General features: G+C 37.1%; 1 protein-coding gene across 2 annotated transcripts in view; it reads left to right on the top strand.

The window, feature by feature from the left end:
• The window catches only part of NBAS (NBAS subunit of NRZ tethering complex), a 345,026-nt gene that overhangs the window by 173,657 nt on the left and 154,454 nt on the right, over positions 1 to 16,915 (top strand). For both annotated transcript variants that reach the window (XM_060116919.1, XM_060116918.1), the window contains 3 exons: positions 4,482 to 4,595; positions 6,910 to 7,067; positions 7,814 to 7,903. In XM_060116919.1, coding sequence (XP_059972902.1) covers positions 4,482 to 4,595; positions 6,910 to 7,067; positions 7,814 to 7,903 — 362 coding nt within the window. The remainder of the gene's footprint in view (positions 1 to 4,481; positions 4,596 to 6,909; positions 7,068 to 7,813; positions 7,904 to 16,915) is intronic.

Below are 16,915 nucleotides of genomic sequence, written 5' to 3'. Positions count from 1 at the left end.
CAGTTATAACCAGAAAACTGAAAAGTAGGACCAGCCAGCCCTACCAGTTCACCTTCAGTGTTGAAATTTGGTGTGATATTTTTGATCCTGAATAATTTCTTAGAAAAATTTGTGCCTTTACTATTTGGTCAGGTTTTCACCTATGTTATTTCATTTTCTGTTAAATGGTGTTGATGATGTATTCTTCCTATTTTACAAGGGAAATTGAAGATCAGAGAAGTTAAGTATCTTGCTCAACAGGGTTAAATAGCAGGCCATTGCTTTCAAGGAAAGTCTTTCTGACTCTACACTTCATGTTTTGCACTATTCTGTTTACCAATCTTTTAATACTTTTCTTTTGTATTTTTGACTTATCCAACGTGTATCCCACCTGATGGACATCGTCAAGTGGGTCCTCATCTTCCTAAACAGATTTTAAATGTGCAACTTAAATTTTTCAAATGGATCCAGCACAATTTTGTGACAGTTACCTTCCCATTTCAACTAAAAGAATAAACACGAACCCCCTGCTGACTTGAAACACTAGTTATCTGTACTACACGTCTGTCTGTTTGGTAAGTGGTCTTCCTTTGGGACACCATCCATCTCCCAGTCCATGTGATCCCGGGAGACTTGCCAATCAAGATGCTTTGTCACAGTTGTTGGCCACAGTATTCTATCCACCAGCCAGTTCAGGGATGACCGTGTGGCTCAAACAGAACCAATCAAAATCTTTCCTGATGCTTGATATATAAACACAGGAAGACAGAGGCTCTTTCTTCCTTTCCAAATGAAAGTCGTAAAGGTATACAACCTTGGGGATGCTGGCAGTCATTCGTCTGATCAGTTTTCTGAAAATAAATCCATTTGAAAGAGAGAAAGAAAATACCCCAGTGATATACTACATGCCTCTGGATCTAATCCTGCCTAAAGAGACTTCTAACCCCAGAATTGTTTTACTTAAATTGAGATAAATTCCACTTTTAGCTTAAAAAACAGTAAAGGGGATTTTTGTTTATTTTGAACTTTAAAAAATATATATTTAGTTTATTTAGTGGACACACTTATTAATGTTTAAAAATTTTTTTTGTATAGAACTCTTCTTCTTAAGGCCTGTAGTTTTAGTAAATTTTATCGTGTCAGTTGTCCTTTTCTAGCCTGTCCAAAAGCATAACACTAGCATCTTCACCTTTGGACTTGCAGCAGCCTTGGAAAGGTGCCGACACTGTGACTGTGGCCAGGCATCCATCATGAGGCATCTCAGATGGCTGCGGAGAAATTGGGTGTGGAGTCAGAAGATTGGTCCACTCCTGACTGTCCTGTTCATTTGCTAAATGACTCAAGCTTCAGTTTCTACATCTGGAAAATAGGAATGACACCCCCCCTTGCTTCACCTGCCAGATTATAAGAGACCCACATGAGTTAATGCATATAAAAGCACTTTGTAAACTGTGAAGCACTCTGATCATCAGGGAAGAATTTCATAAGGATCCAGTTCATAGAAACTAATGAAGCAGTCAGGGATGCCGTCTGCATTTTCCATGTACCTGCCTACTAGGATTAATTTCCATTTTTGTCTTTGTGACATTGACATAGAAATGGGAAGATCAGTGATCTTGGCCAACCTGCATTTATAATGGTATGAACATTCTTCTTCAGTCCTGCAGAGCACATTTATGTGGACCACATGGTGTTCAGACCTCTTTTCTTCATTGCACCTATTTTAGTTCTCGTATTTGGAGCCATCTCAACTTGGCCACCTCTATTTCACAAACTTTAATGTGGAATCTGTATTATAACTTCAGTGCAGTATCATTAAAAAACAAGACTAGTATCTACATTTCATTCAACATAGTGTTTTTATTGTGAGCCCCCTGAGTGCACATAATAGCTGATACGTACCTGTGACTGCTGTGTGACAGTTCCCTTCTGTGCCCTTTTAACTTACTACCTCTTTTGCTGTGCACAACAGCCTCTTATTAGCCACATTTTACAGATGGAGAAATAGAGGCCTCAGAGAGCTAAAGTAATATCACTTTGTCAGGTACTTTGGATACAGGGTTGTGTTACACACCTGCTGTCCTCTGGGGATTTAGAATCTTAGAGGTCTACGGAAGCAGTGAATTATGCTGCATTGTGGGGTGTGATGGTAGCACATGGCTTCTGTAAACAAATGTTATAGAACTTGAAGAAAGACAATTCTAATATTTTGCTGGGGGTGGAGTGGTATTAAGAAAGGGATCACAGACAGGTGACATGTATCTGAAGCTTATAGAATGTTATGGTTATTTATTGCTGCTTTACAAACCACCCCCAAACTTAGTAGCTTAAAATAACAACAGTCACGTCTTTTTATCTCTCCCAGTTCTGGTGGTTGACTGGGAAGTTCAGGGTCTTTTATGAAATTGCAGTCAGATATAGCTGCTAGGGATGGGCTCATCTCAAAGCCTGCTTTATTCACATGTCTGGCATCTGGGCTGAGAAGGTTTTTTAAAAAGCTGGGGCATGGAGTAGCTAGGGCTTTCTCTTCTCTGTGTGGTTTCTCCTTACTGTCTTTCCTTATGGTGTTCTCAGACTACCCAGATTTCTTACGTGGCTGAGGGATCCCAGAGTCAGCATCCCAACAGAAACCAGCAAAACTTCATGTCATTTTTCTATAATTTAGCTTTGGAATTTGGGTAGCTTCATTTCCATTGTGTCTCATTCACAGAAGCAGTCACACAGGCCCTCCCAAGTTCAAGGGAAATAGTTAAGTTGACAGGGCCTGAGCCATCTGCTCCTGATCTGGCTTCCATGGCTGTTGGAAAAGGCCTCCATTGATCCCTGGCTGGTGGTGCGAGGCCTCAGCTCTTGCCCCGGGGAGCTCTCCACAAGGCTTCCTGAGTGTCCTTTTAACATGGCAATTCCTGTGTTTCTCCTAGAGCAGTTGATCTACGAGAGAGCAGGGCGGATTCCGTAATGCTTTTTATGGCCAATCTTGGAAGTCACACTGTCGTTTACAGCATGTTCTGTTTGTTAGAAGTAAATCACTAGTCAGCCCCCACTCAAGGGGAGAAGCATTAAGCTCTGTCTTTAGAAGGGAGTATCAAAGAATTTGTGGACAAAGTTTATATTTCATATACTCAAGGCTTTGTCAGGCCACCATTAATATTTTCTTCAGACTAAACATCTGGATCATTTTCTTTAATAGATTTCTAGTCTGGCTATACTCCTGGCTGTTCTCTCTGAGAATTTTGTTTTGCTTGTAGGATTTTTCTAGACATCATTCTTTTCAAGCCTATTTTTGCTTATGTTTTTCCTTTAACCACCTGCTCAGATTGCCTGATATACAAATTAACTTTATAACAATGAAACTATAAAATGTAAGTCCACTTTACTTTTTACTTAAGTTTTTTCCCCTTTTATTTATCATTTATGAATTATAATTAGAACATTCAAAGGGTAAAATTTTTAAATAAATAGGAAAAATATTTAAATTCCCTATTGGGAGGAAAACTCTTCCCGTACCCACTTAGATTGGAATGGCTGGTCTGGGGGTGAATACATACATACATATATATGTATTATTAGGGTATAGTTGATTTACAGTGTTGTGGTAGTTTTACGTGTGCAGCAAAGTGATTGAGTTATACATATACATATGTTCATTCTTTTTCAGATTCTTTTCTCATATAGGTTGTCCCAGAATATTGAGTAGAGTTCCTTGTGCTATACAGTAGGTCCTTGCTGGTTATCTATCTTATATATAGTAGTGTATTTGTGTTTATCCCAGGCTTCTGATTTATCCCTCCCATACCATGTTTCCCCTTTGGTAACCATAAGTTTGTTTTCAATATCTGTAAGTCTGTTTCTGTTTTGTAAATAAGTTCTTTTGTTTCATTTTCTTAAAAATTAGATTCCACATATGAGTGATATCATATGATATTTGTTTTTCTGTATCTGACTTCACTAAGTATGATAATCTCTAGGTCCATCCATATTGCTGCAAATGGCATTATTTCATTCTTTATTATGGCTCAGTAATATTCCATTGTATATATGTACCACATCTTCTTTATCCATTCCTCTGTTGATGGACATTTAGGTTGCTTCCATGTCCTGGCTATTGTAAACAGTGCTGCAGTGAACAACAGGGTGCATGTATCCTTTCAGATTATGGTTTTCTCTGGATATATGCCCAGGAGTGGGATTGCTGGATCATATGGTAGTTCTTTTTTAGTTTTTAAAGGAACCTCCATACTGTTCTCCATAGTAGTTGTACCAATTTACTTTTGGTCTGAGACTGATATTAATCATTGGTCACTTAGGAGGCTGAGAGAGAATTCCACGATTAATAAATAGATTGGAAGGTCTAAGTGGCCATGATCTTTTCTCCTATAATCTTATAAAAATCAGTCTAATCTCTGTTTTCTATTTTGGAATTAATTAGAAAGATAGTGTTAAGGAGCTCCTCTATCAGTTGATACTGCCCAAATCAGTAAGTCATTTGCATGTGTTTACAGGTGAAGACCCAGAAGAAAGGCGTGGACAGGTTCTAATCCTTCTAGTAGAGCAAGCACTTCATTTCCATGACTACAAAGCTGCCAATGTGCATTGTCAGGAGCTGATGGCCACAGGTGAAGTAGATACTAAACACTTTGCTCATGTCCTCTTTACTTGGTGAATAATGGGAGAGGTCTGTTTTGAAATCAGTTGGCCTAATCGGTAAGCCAACCACCCTGTGTTCGTAAGCCTTGAGAAATGTTTTGTGAGTACTGATAAGTATGTATTCCATGTGCTTGTATATTAACATACATACTTTAATGGGCTCAAGGGTTATATTTTATCTGAGATATGGTTGCTTTCCATTCCATATTAAAAACAGGCTCATAATTTTAATAACAATTTGAAAATATTTTAATGCCTTTTTATATATTTGTCATATAAAAGAAAATTTAAAAAATTTGAAGTATCTATAATTTGTGACTAAATTGTCAGTATTTCTATTCTTTAATTTTTTTAAGAGATAGCACAATGCTTTTCAAATTAATGTTGAGTAATTGGGAAGTAGTTTGCACCCCTAAAATTTTCCATATTGAAATTATAACTCAAGTCTCTGGAGGATAAGCAAGTTATACTGTGGAATAATTTCTCTATTAAAGAATACATTCCCCGGAGGGGTAGGAAGTGATGTTGTCTTATGACAGGCTCTGTGTTAAATGATCTGCTTTTTGTAGCTGTGTCTGACTGTGAAAACTCAAGCACATCCGTTTACCCATTGTCTGTACATTCCTAGCGAGTGGTTATAAATGCAGTGCTTCACTTCATGGTAACTCCTGGAGCTGTGCACTGATGATATGTATACTTTCTGTATATATACTGTTAAAGGAAAAAAGTATTCTGACACTTGTTACACATGGTAAGGAAGACCTTATTCATGAATTTTGCAGTGGGGGAGAGAGAACAGGCTCAACTCCAAATACAGAAAAGGCAGCTGGGAATTTACCACTGAGGAGCAGGTCGAGGGGTCAACAGTGGGTGAAACATGACAGCGAAGAGACATCAAGAGTAGGGGGATTGGGGCTTCCCTGGTGGCACAGTGGTTGAGAGTCTGCCTGCCGATGCAGGGGACGCAGGTTCGTGCCCCGGTCTGGGAAGATCCCACATGCCGCGGAGCGGCTGGGCCCGTGAGCCATGGCCGCTGAGCCTGCGCGTCTGGAGCCTGTGCTCCGCAACGGGAGAGGCCACAACAGTGAGAGGCCCACGTACTGCAAAAAAAAAAAAGAGTAGGGGGATTGGTACTAAGCCAACTTGACAGGATTCTTGCTGATGGCAGGCCCGGGTGATCAGGTACCAAGGGTGAGAGATTCTCTCTGAACTGACTTGGCAGGATTCTTGATAAAACTGGGTTTTACAGGTTCAGCAAGGACTGGGCCAAGGCATAGGCCTCCTTGAGAAGAGGGCTCAGGGAAGCCTGGATAAAGTTTTGTCAGGGAGAGAGTCCGGCAGTACATCCATGAAAATGTTGAAAACTCTGGGGAAAAGCTCAACGCTTTCTAACCTCAGCATTAGAAAACTGGTTTCATGAAAGAACTGTGTTCTGTAATATTAACCTAGTGATTTTGCAACATTAAGTTCAGAATAATTATGGTATTCTGGATAATCATTGTTGTCTTAATTTATTACCGCTTACTTGGAGAGCTTTGTAATAATTTTATTCCTATAAGGATGGTACCTGTAATTTTGACTAATTTTGACTCTGTATATTTAGAAAAAAGGCCAGCTTTCTAACTGGAATGCCTTCAAATAAGAATAAAAGTGCATTTTAAGAGTTCACAGTATAAGCTTGCATAGGATAAAACTCTGCTGGGCTGACTATTTTTGGCACTGTCCTTGGATCTCTATAAAGTGAATGATTCTGTGTAGCTCTCTATAATAATTTCTCTTTATCTAGGCTTTGCAGTATATAAATACAGCTTTTAAATACAGGTTGTTTTTAAATAAAGATTGTTCAGTTCTTCTAACAACCCAGTGAAGGAGGAATTATTGTTTTTTAGTGGGGAAGGATGTGTGATACTTGGAACTTTCTGAAGCTCACACAAGTGCTTGGGCTATATGCTCAAGTCTCTCTGAATTCAGATACCCAGTCTTTCACTCAGCATCAAAGCTCAGTAGATTATTTATAGCATTGTCAGGTAATCTAAAATTTAACATAGTTTATCAGAAGAATTTGTCTGGAGCAGCACTGAACTTTCTAGACAATAAACTCACCTAATCTTTCTTTTCTAGTTTCAGATCCTTATGTGCTTCTGCTTGTATAATCATATGCATCACTAATGACTGACTTTGCTTTGGTAACATAAGACCTAAGCAGAAAGCCGTTTCTCATGTTAGATTAAAGATTTTTTCTTCTAGTGAAAATCAGTTTATTTTTTCTTGCCCTTTTTCCAGGTTATTCTAAAAGTTGGGATGTTTGTAGCCAGTTAGGACAATCAGAAGGTTACCAGGACTTGGCCACTCGTCAAGAGCTCGTGGCTTTTGCTTTGACACATTGCCCTCCTAGCAGCATTGAGCTTCTTTTGGCTGCCAGCAGCTCTCTGAAGACAGAAGTAAGTGTTCCCAATAAAGTAAATGCTCCCGAACTGTATGAAGTATATTTTGTTGAGTCTGTGGATTTGGGATTTGTGCTCTTTTTTTCCCAGCAATATGAAAATTTTAATTTATGGAAAAAAATAGTCTGTCACTTATATGAAAAGGGATTTGAAGATATTAGGATATAAATTAGTGTTATTGGCTTTATTACAGTAAAGAAGAAAGGGTACAGGTATGAGAAAAAAAGAAAGTATATTAGGAAATAAATTATTGAATATAATGGGGAAAGTTAGTGCTGTCAAGAATAAAATATATAAGAAGTGGTCCTGTACACTATACTTGAAACCATATGAATTAAAACCAGTGATGGCACCATCCCCTTACAAGTCCTTTGGAAATGGCAGGATATGGGCTTTGGTTGGAGAGAAGCTGAATTTCCTAAAATTCACAGGCTAAATCTGTGTCAGGGAGGATGGTGCTCTGGTTTGGAAATACAGTACTGTTAAATATGTGAAGAGATTCTGGAAATCACATTTTCGTCTCATGGTCACTTATTACATTGTATATCAGGTTTTTCACACTTGATTCTGATCCTGAAACTGTGGTTGCATCCTTGTGAAGGTGTTCATGAAGTCCCATAGTAAGCCTGTTACCACAAAGTAATCATTAGGAAATAGTGGGGTTTTTTTTTTTCCTCAAAAGAGTACTTTTTAAATTGCATTATAAAATGAGGCGAATTTAAAAACAATTGTTCTTTTTTCAGATTCTTTATCAAAGAGTGAATTGCCAAATCCATCCAGAAGGAGGAGAGAGTATCAGTGTGTCCCCATTGATGAGTAGAGTGCTACAAGAGGTGAGTCAGGGTGAGAGGGAGGAGTGTCAAAGGTGGTTGTGAGAGGAATGAAACAGTCGCCTTACTGTGTGTGTGTGTGTGTATGTGTGTGTGTGTGGGAAGACTGTTCTTTTAAACTTTTTTTGTGTGTGAAATATATAGAAAAATACACAAAACAAAGATGTCCAAGTATCATAAAGTATCATAAAGAAAACATCCATGAAACCATCACACAGATGAAGAAATAGCTCACGACAGGCCTTCCACAGGTCCCCTCACGCCCTTCTAATCTTCTCTCTCCTTCCAGAGATCCTGACTCATCCCAGTAACTAGATCCATGTGTGTTTTGTTCTTGTTTTAAAACAACTTTAAAACCTATCAAACCCCTCCCAGTATGATAGTTTAATTTTACCCGTTTTTGTACTTTATGGAAATAGTTACGCTCAACATTATGTTTGTGAGATCCGTCCATGCTATTATATGTGTTGTAGTTGACTCATTGTTACTGCTGTATAGAAATTGATTGCTATATGCATATATTCCAGTTTATCCTTTCTAATGTTGATTGACATTGGTTTGTTTTCAGTTTTGGTTACTAAAAATAATGCGTCATCATTCTGTACGTGTTTCTAGTGCACATGTGCGGACCTTTCTCTCTGGCATGGACCTACCTAGCCCTGGAAGTCTGTGTTATTAGATAAATGTGTACATTCAACCTCAGTCGATAATCCCAAATAAGTTTCTAAAGGCGTTTTACCCGTTGCACTCTCAATAGCAGTGACTGAGGTTGCCATTTGCTCCAATCCAGCACCTTGGCATGGGTGGTTTTCTAAATTTTACCAATTCTCTTAGGTGTTTAGTGATATCTTTTTGTGATTTTGATTTGCATTTTCCTGATTACTAATGAGATGGACTTATCTCAGGAGAGGTCCTCTTTGGTGAGGTTCCTATTCAGTTCTTTTGTCCATCTTTTATTGAATTTTAATCCCTTTTCCCTTTCCTCATTGAAATTCTTATGAATAAAATTTGTCTGGACCCATTAAGTATGTATGAGTCTCAGGAGAGTTCACCCTGGGAGAGGAAGGAGGAAGCATGTACTCACTGAGATCTCCCTCTTGTTGGTCAGCCTTTGCTCCATGGAATTTAACTTTTTATGACTATTTGTAGCAACATAGAATTGGCACTTTTTTAGGTCAAAGACAGTAGCTATTTCTGATATTCTAACTAGATAAATTTAGAGATGGTAATCCTCTTTATAGATTGGTTTCCACAGGATTCCTTTAAATGGTAAGCTTCACTTTCAAAGTGTAAAATGTCATTCATTTTTCTAGTAACTATTTTGGAAGACATCTGTTGTGATAAGTGAGCTACACCTAATCTCCGTTTTTTTGTTTTTATGTGTTTTTTGTTTGTTTGTTTGCCTTATATTTCCATACATTGATTTTATTTTTAATTTAAAAAAATTTTTTGAGATATAGTTGATGTACAATATTATGTAATATAAGGCAGAAAATAGTGATTCACAGTTTTTAAAGGTTATACTCTATTTATAGTTATTATTAAATATTGGCTATACTCCCAGTGCTATACAATATACCTTTGTAGCTTATTTATTTTATGCCTAATAGTTAGTACCTCTTAATCCATTACCTCTATATTCCCCTCCCCCTGCTCTCTCCTCACTCATAACCACTAGTTTTTTCTCTATACCTGTGAGTCTGTTTCCTTTTTGTTATATTTATTAGTTTGTTGTATTTTTTAGATTCCACATATAAGTGATATCATGCAGTATTTGTCCTTCTCTGACTTACTTTATTTAGCATAATGCCCTCCAAGTCCATCCATGTTGTTGCAAATGGCAGAATTCAATTCCTTTTTATGACTGAGTAGTATCCATTGTGTGTGTGTGTGTGTGTGTGTATGTACATACCACATCTTCTTTATAAATTGGCTGTATTCATCTTGCTGAACTCATCTGTAGTTGTATACTGTGTAGTTACTTTTAGAACTCTGGTACAAAGCTTCAATTGTGGAATCTATTAATAGAGTTAAGGAATAGTTAGCTTTGCCTACAGTGGAATATGTACAGTTACTTCATTTCCATAATCCTTTCTTTTATACCAAAATTCAGTTTGACATTTATTGAATACACATATGTATCCCCAGTTCAGTGCTAAGTGATCTCAGGATTGCAAAGAAGTTTGTAATGTGATTTTTGGCCCTTAAGGGTTTTTCTCCTATTCCTCCTGTAGTGGTGACTCCAGGAGAGTATTGACCAGTAGAATTTTCTCCAGTGAGGGAAATATTCTGTATCTCCACCGTCCAGTGTGGTAGCCACTAGTCACATGTAGCTATTGAGTACATGGAATAAAGGTTGTGCAACTAAGGAATCAAATTTTAAATTTTGTTTGATTTTATTTATGTTAATTTTACTAGCCACCCAAGGCTACTGGGTTCCAGATTGGACATCACAGTTCTAGAAGGTGAGATATTCAGAGGAGGATTGTGTTCTGCCGTCAGCACTGCAGATAGTGGACGTTTTTTTGGTTACTGTTGTTACACTGTCTTTGAACTGAAGTCATAGCATTTTCCAGGGGCCTGGAGTGGTGTAGGTGTATTTTGTCCTTTGGTGTGTTTTGACTTGTTGTATTGATTAGTTTCTGTTCGGTTTTCTCTTACTAGATATGAAAACACATTAAATTCTATGGTGTTTTCTCCATGGGATTCAAAACAGTTCTTATCTTGGGGAGTTGGCACATTTTACTCTTTCTCAAGGTCCAATGGAAGACCTGCTTTTCGTGAGGTCTTTATCCCCAGTTTTGTACCTTTTGAACCTCTGTTCCTTCCCCACTTGCTCAGCCGTATCACCCACTGTCTCCACAGCCGCCTCTCTTTTCATGCCTTGCAAACACGTGCTGTGTTCCAGTCACGCTGAAGTTACCCCATTCTCTGAGTACAGCTTTGTGTTACTTAGGGTTCTCTTTGCCTGTCCTGCCCTTCTTGTCTCGTGCCCTTGTCATCTTCCTGCCCTCTTGATCCCATCTAAGCTGTTGTTTTCTTTATCACGCTTTCCTTGTCCCATTGCTCCCTCTTCCATATCCCCCAAGCATCTCGCGTCATTGTGTCAGCACGTGTGGTACGGTTTTGTACGTGTGGCAACTGGAAGCATGTCATTTACCTTTGTGCTCTCTCCATAGACTGCTTGTCACAGAGTGACTGCCTCGTAAATGCTTAATAAAGCTAATTTGGAAACTCCCACTGCAAAAAAATTAGTGTGTGGTAAAAATGAATTAGAAAGTAGATTTTAGCCTAAAAATATAGGTACTTTCCAGTTTGACTCATACGTGTGTGCTCTGGTTGCTATTGAGGTCCTGTTGTATTTCGGCCGCTGTAAGGGGAGTATCATTTCTCTGTATAGCAGAGAACTGCATCATGTTTTTGCTGAGTTCAGCTCCATAAGCTTATTCTGAATCCCCATCCTTCTTTATAGAATCCATGAAAAGCCTTTTGTGGCTTTTGGGTTTCCTATTTTCTGCTTCTCTGATGAATTTAGAAAGTGTCAGCCCGTCCCCTTGGTAGCCTCTTTGGAGTAGAGCCTGCTGGGTCACCAAAAGTGGGCACATACTGCTCCATTAAAATGTCTTCAGTAGATGTAGGAGACCGCCAGCAGTCCTCCACAGGATCCCTTTAGCGAGGAAAAGGAATTCTTCCAAAATGATTGTCTATTTTTGTCTTTTTTTTTTTTTTTTTTTTTTTTTAGCGCCTTAAAAGCTTTCCGGTCTTCCTTTTTCCTCTTCCAACAAGCTGTAATAGATCTAGGTCTCCTGAAGTGCTAATCCAAGCCCTCAGTGAACACATGATGGCTTTGATTCATGAAGCACATTTCAGAATATTATAGCTGCTATTATTAGATTAAAATGCAGTGCTTAGCCATAAGATGCCGTGTGTTACACATTAACAGTAGATGTAATAACCATATTAAATTATAACTCATAAGTGAGAGCTGACTGTATATGTAATCTGCTTAATGCCCAAGACTTTCATTACTCAGTTGTGAAAATAATGATTTTTACTTAAGTATCCAAGCAAAGAAAAGATGTTAAGTGCTGTTCTGTTGCATTTGCATTAGTACAAGTGGAGCATACAAGTTCTAAGATATTGGCTCTTGTCCCAGTGAACAAGATATTTGTTTTTAAATAGAACAAAATGCACAATTTGTGAATAACTACCAAATCAAAGATTTCTAGTTTCTTATTAATGTTGGTCATTATGGTTTTTTTTAGACATAACAGTATTCCACCACTTAGAGTGTATTAAAATTTTGTTTAGTTAGTATTAGTTATATCACATAGCCAATAGTGTTTTCCCCAGATAAATCTAATTAAAGTTGGAAATGGTTAATATACAAGGTTCCCATTAAAAAATCATTTTCACTGTGGGAATTCTTATTATGAACATTTTAAGTGGCTACAGATTTATACAGCTGGACTAAGTAATGTTTAGAATTGAGGCATGGGCTAAGCATATAGCTATTTTGAATTTATAAATGGATTATTTAGAAATACTGAAATAAAAGCAAGCAAATGACAGTTGTATTTCAGTACCACGGACAACCCTTTCTTTTCCCCTTTACCAGTTGATGGACGTTTAAGTTGTTTGCACTCTTTAGCTATCATGAATAATGCTGCTGTGAACATTGGTATACAAGTCTTTGTATGGAAATATGTTTTGATTTCTCATGTAGGTATCTGGGAGTGGAACTGAAGGATTATATGGTGTATATGTGTTAAATATTGGAAGAAATTGCCAAATTGTTTTCCAAAGTGGCTGCACCAGGAAGTATTAAGGTTCCAGTTTCTTCATATCCTTGCTAACATTCTTGACTGGCTTTTTGCTTAAAGCAATTCTTATAGGTGTGTGTGGTATCTCATTATCATTTTGGTATGTGTTTCCAAATAACTAATGATAATGAGCATATTTTCATGTGCTTATTGGCCATTTCTATACCTTCTTTGGTGAAATGGCTTTAAATATATTCCCCATTTTTTAACTGTGTTATTTGTCATCTCCTTACTAAGTCGTAAGAGTTTTTGCTGTTGTTTTTAAACTCTTGGATACAAGCTGTTGGATGTGTGATTTGAAAATATTTTTCTCTCAGCATGTGATTTGATTTTTTACTTTAACAGTGACTTTTGACTTGCTTAACGGTGACTTTTGAAGTGCAAAAGCTTTTAATATTGCTGAAGTCCAATTTATTAACATTTTCTTTTATTGCTTGTGCTTTTGGTGTTGTATCTAAGAAATCTGTGCCTAACTTAAGGTTGTGAAGATTTACTCCTGTGCTTTTTTCCTAAGAGTTTTATAGTTTTAGCTTTTATATTTATTGATAAATAAGTAATAATGAACCACTTTTTGTATGAGATCAAAGTATAGGCTTGAGGAATATCCACATACAGAGAGATGAATTAGAACTTTACCTCATATCATAAACAAAAATGGACTTGATAGGACCATATTTGTTTTTTCTTTTATGTGATATCTTATTCCTTCTTAAAGGATTTTCAATCTTATATTGCACAAAGACACACATTAATATTATGAAGTTTAAAATGATTTCATCTGAAGTGGATTTTTGTTAAAATTATTGCCTTAGTAATTTTCATTTTTCCAGATGTTTTGAAATTTTGGTTTGCAAGCTTGTTTTGAGCCCTCCCATTCAGTTTAATTTTTTTTTCTTTTTTCTTTTTTTTGGCCATGCAGCACAGCATGTGAGATCTTAGTTCCCTGACCAGAGATCGAACCCGTGTCCCCCTGCAGTGGAATCGTAGAGTCTTAACCACTGGACCGCCAGGGAAGTCCTCATTCAGTTTAATCTTTATTTTCCTAGACCCTCCTTAAGGATTCTGTAGTTTTGTGGTTTCCTCCTATCTAATCCCTTGGTGCTTCAGTCCAGAACTACATCCTAGAGTAGCTTTTCACTTGGGACTCCCTCCCCCTGTACTAGTGAGGATGTGAGAATTACAGACATGGAACCAGTGATGGTTTGGCCCAGTTCCTTTGGACTCTGATTCTAGTTCTCTGCCTCCATCGGCCCACAGCTTCATGAAATAAATATAAATACATAGCCCCAGGCAGTGAGCCAGGATGAAGTTCTCCGTCTTACAGGGAATCCTTTTAATTCCCAGTTCTTCTCTGAGAAGGAGGACCTGGCAGCCATTGCCAGCATCTGAATTTTGAGCCCCCAAATGTTGAACTCTATAAAGTTGAGTGTCTTTTGCCTCTTCTTTCTATTATTCTCAGTATTTTGGAGCATGGTGAACATATTGCAACATAATTCATGACTCCATCTTGACTGGAATGTGTAATGTTTTCTTTAATTACAAATATAGTACAGGCTTCTATTTTAACAGTCCTCTTATAGGGATTGTTAGGAATTCGGATAATATAGGAGTTCAGATAATCAATATAATCTGGCATACTTTATTTCTTGAAAGTAAAAAAAAAAGATACGTGAAACACTTATGAAAAAAATACTGACATTTGTTAATTTTTGATAAGATGTACATGAATATTTGTGGTAACTTTGGTCTTTCTGATTTCTTTAAAATATAAAAATAATCAATAATACATTGATATGTAAGTTCTGTTTCTTCTCTCAGTTCTTTCTCTCTCCTGATTCTGTGTATCCCACTGCTCAGAGGTAAAGTTTAAAGTTTAAAGTTTATATGTATCTTTCCAGACTTTTTCTGAGCATAGACAGATTTTCTGTATAGCTCTCCTCTGTCTCCTGGAGGACTATTATTTTATTCTTTAAACTAAAATGGATTTGTACTGCATATATTATTTTGAAGCTTTTGCTTTTTTTCATATAATGATATGTGTCATGGACATCTGCCCTTATTGCATATAGACCATTTATGTCATGGTGTAACAGTGGTCACTGGATATGTATGTACCATGATTTATTTATCTTTCCCTTTGCTTTTCAACTTTTGGATTGTGCCCAGTTTTCCTCTATTTTGGACTGAACTGCGCTGAGCATTTTATGTACACATCTTTGCATATTCATGCTAGTATTGCCCTGGGATAAAATGGGAGAAATGGGCTCCCAATGGGAGAGAGACAGTTTCCTGTTTCTTGTGGTCTGTCCTCCATAACTTTGTGTAAGTGCTGATTAAAAAATTGGGCATGGAAAAAGGAAATAAAAATATACTCCATATACCTCTATTTTTCCTAACTACAGTGCTCTTAATCTGGATCCAAGAATTCTAGAAGATCCAAAAAGGGTTCAGTCCCTAAAGCCCCTGAAATAGTGTGTCAAGTTTGTTGTGTTAGTATGTGTCTGTTTGTGACTTTGTGTGTTCATGTATGTACACATGCATGTGCATTCAGTTTTCTGGGGAAAGCAGTTATAGCTTTCATTAGAATTGTATAGGGGGCTATGACTCCCAAAGATGAGAACGTCTAAATTGTAGCCTGGCCTGTTAATTAGCAGGTGAACTGAAGCAGAGTCAGACTTTAGAGTGATTTACAACACGGGGTATTTTTCTACTGCTTCTTCTCATAAATAGTTCCAGAAGTAGTATCACCAGTAATAAGGGTTGCATTCTTAATATTTCGAATTCAGGATGAAATTTGCTATAAGTAAGTGTTAGGTGCAGGGAGGTACTTTGGATTATTTACAGATATGTTGGAGGAGAGAGGGTAGTGGCTGAGCTCAGTTTGAGCTCTGTTTGTGATCCTTACCTAGGTTATGGGTACCACCAGCTCAGTTCTCAGTTGGCAAACAGGATTCTCAGAAATTAACCCTCAAATTACCAGATACCAGAGAGAGCAGCTCCTAAATAGATTACTGTAGTAATTGATCAACAAGAAATGTTTCTGTAAGCCACGCTTGATGTATGGAACTGTCCTTGTTCTTGTGAACCTGTTTGGTTATGTTGTCTATCGTAGGACTTGAAAAATATTATTAGTGCTTAGGAAGTTAACCTTTGGGCTGTGTAACACTTGGCATTAATGAGATTTCATGTTAAATTTTATGCCGGGAGTTGTTGACTTGGTTTGGGGGATTAATCTATTTCTGCTGTTATACACTCTAAATTAATTAACAGTGTGCAACTATGAATATAAAAACTGCCAGTAGTAATCATTTCAGGAGTAAATTTTGCCTAACCTCTTTCTGCTTTCCCTATTACATGGAGTTGAAAGAAAACTGTTTTCCTCATTAATGCCTCTGGTTACACTATAATCTTGGTAGACTGCCCCCAAATTAAATGCTTCTTCTGCAGTCTAAATGAGCCTTTTATTTTACTTTCTCTTTTGTAATTCTTATAAGGGAGGACTCTCTCACAGAAAATCCTTTTATCATGTACATTTCTGTACATTGGAATTTCACTTATCTTCTGAAACAAACTTTTTAGTTTCCATGTTTAAAACTTTCTATCGAGTTAGCCAATCCATATGAACAGAGTAAATTTTAGGTTTATTTTATGAAATGGAATAATTGTTTTATAGCCTGTATTTTTTTGATATTTTTAATTGATTTGATTTTCCTCTGAACAAAGCTGTATCCTGCTTAAGCGCCATACTTCTTACCATGTTTATATTTTTAGTTCTATACTTGGATTAGTTGACAACATTCAAATCATTCAGTACGCCCTCTCAGTTAAGAAGATTCTAAAGATGAACCAGAATTGAAAATGTGACATGAAATCTTATTTGAATAACATTTAACTACTGTAGTCATAACATATTAGGGTTTAGAAAATGTTTCTTCAAACATTTAAATAGTACAGTAAAATCAGACTTCTTATTCATATCTACAGATACAAACAATAGATTAGGAATTTTCACATACCCTGAGCATTTAGTAATGAATAAACATGGTCTCTGCCCTTGAAAAACTACTGTCTAGGTGAGAAGACAGACAGAAAAATCATAATGTCAGTATATTATGATATGTGCATTAAAAAAGTATGCATATAATGCTGTGAGTGCAGAGTACACTGTCTTAACAGGATTTTACTGACGGCA

This window comes from Mesoplodon densirostris, chromosome 14 (genome assembly GCF_025265405.1).
Source record: "Mesoplodon densirostris isolate mMesDen1 chromosome 14, mMesDen1 primary haplotype, whole genome shotgun sequence".
Lineage (NCBI taxonomy): Eukaryota > Metazoa > Chordata > Mammalia > Artiodactyla > Ziphiidae > Mesoplodon > Mesoplodon densirostris.
This window is presented reverse-complemented; position numbering and strand designations above follow the sequence as displayed.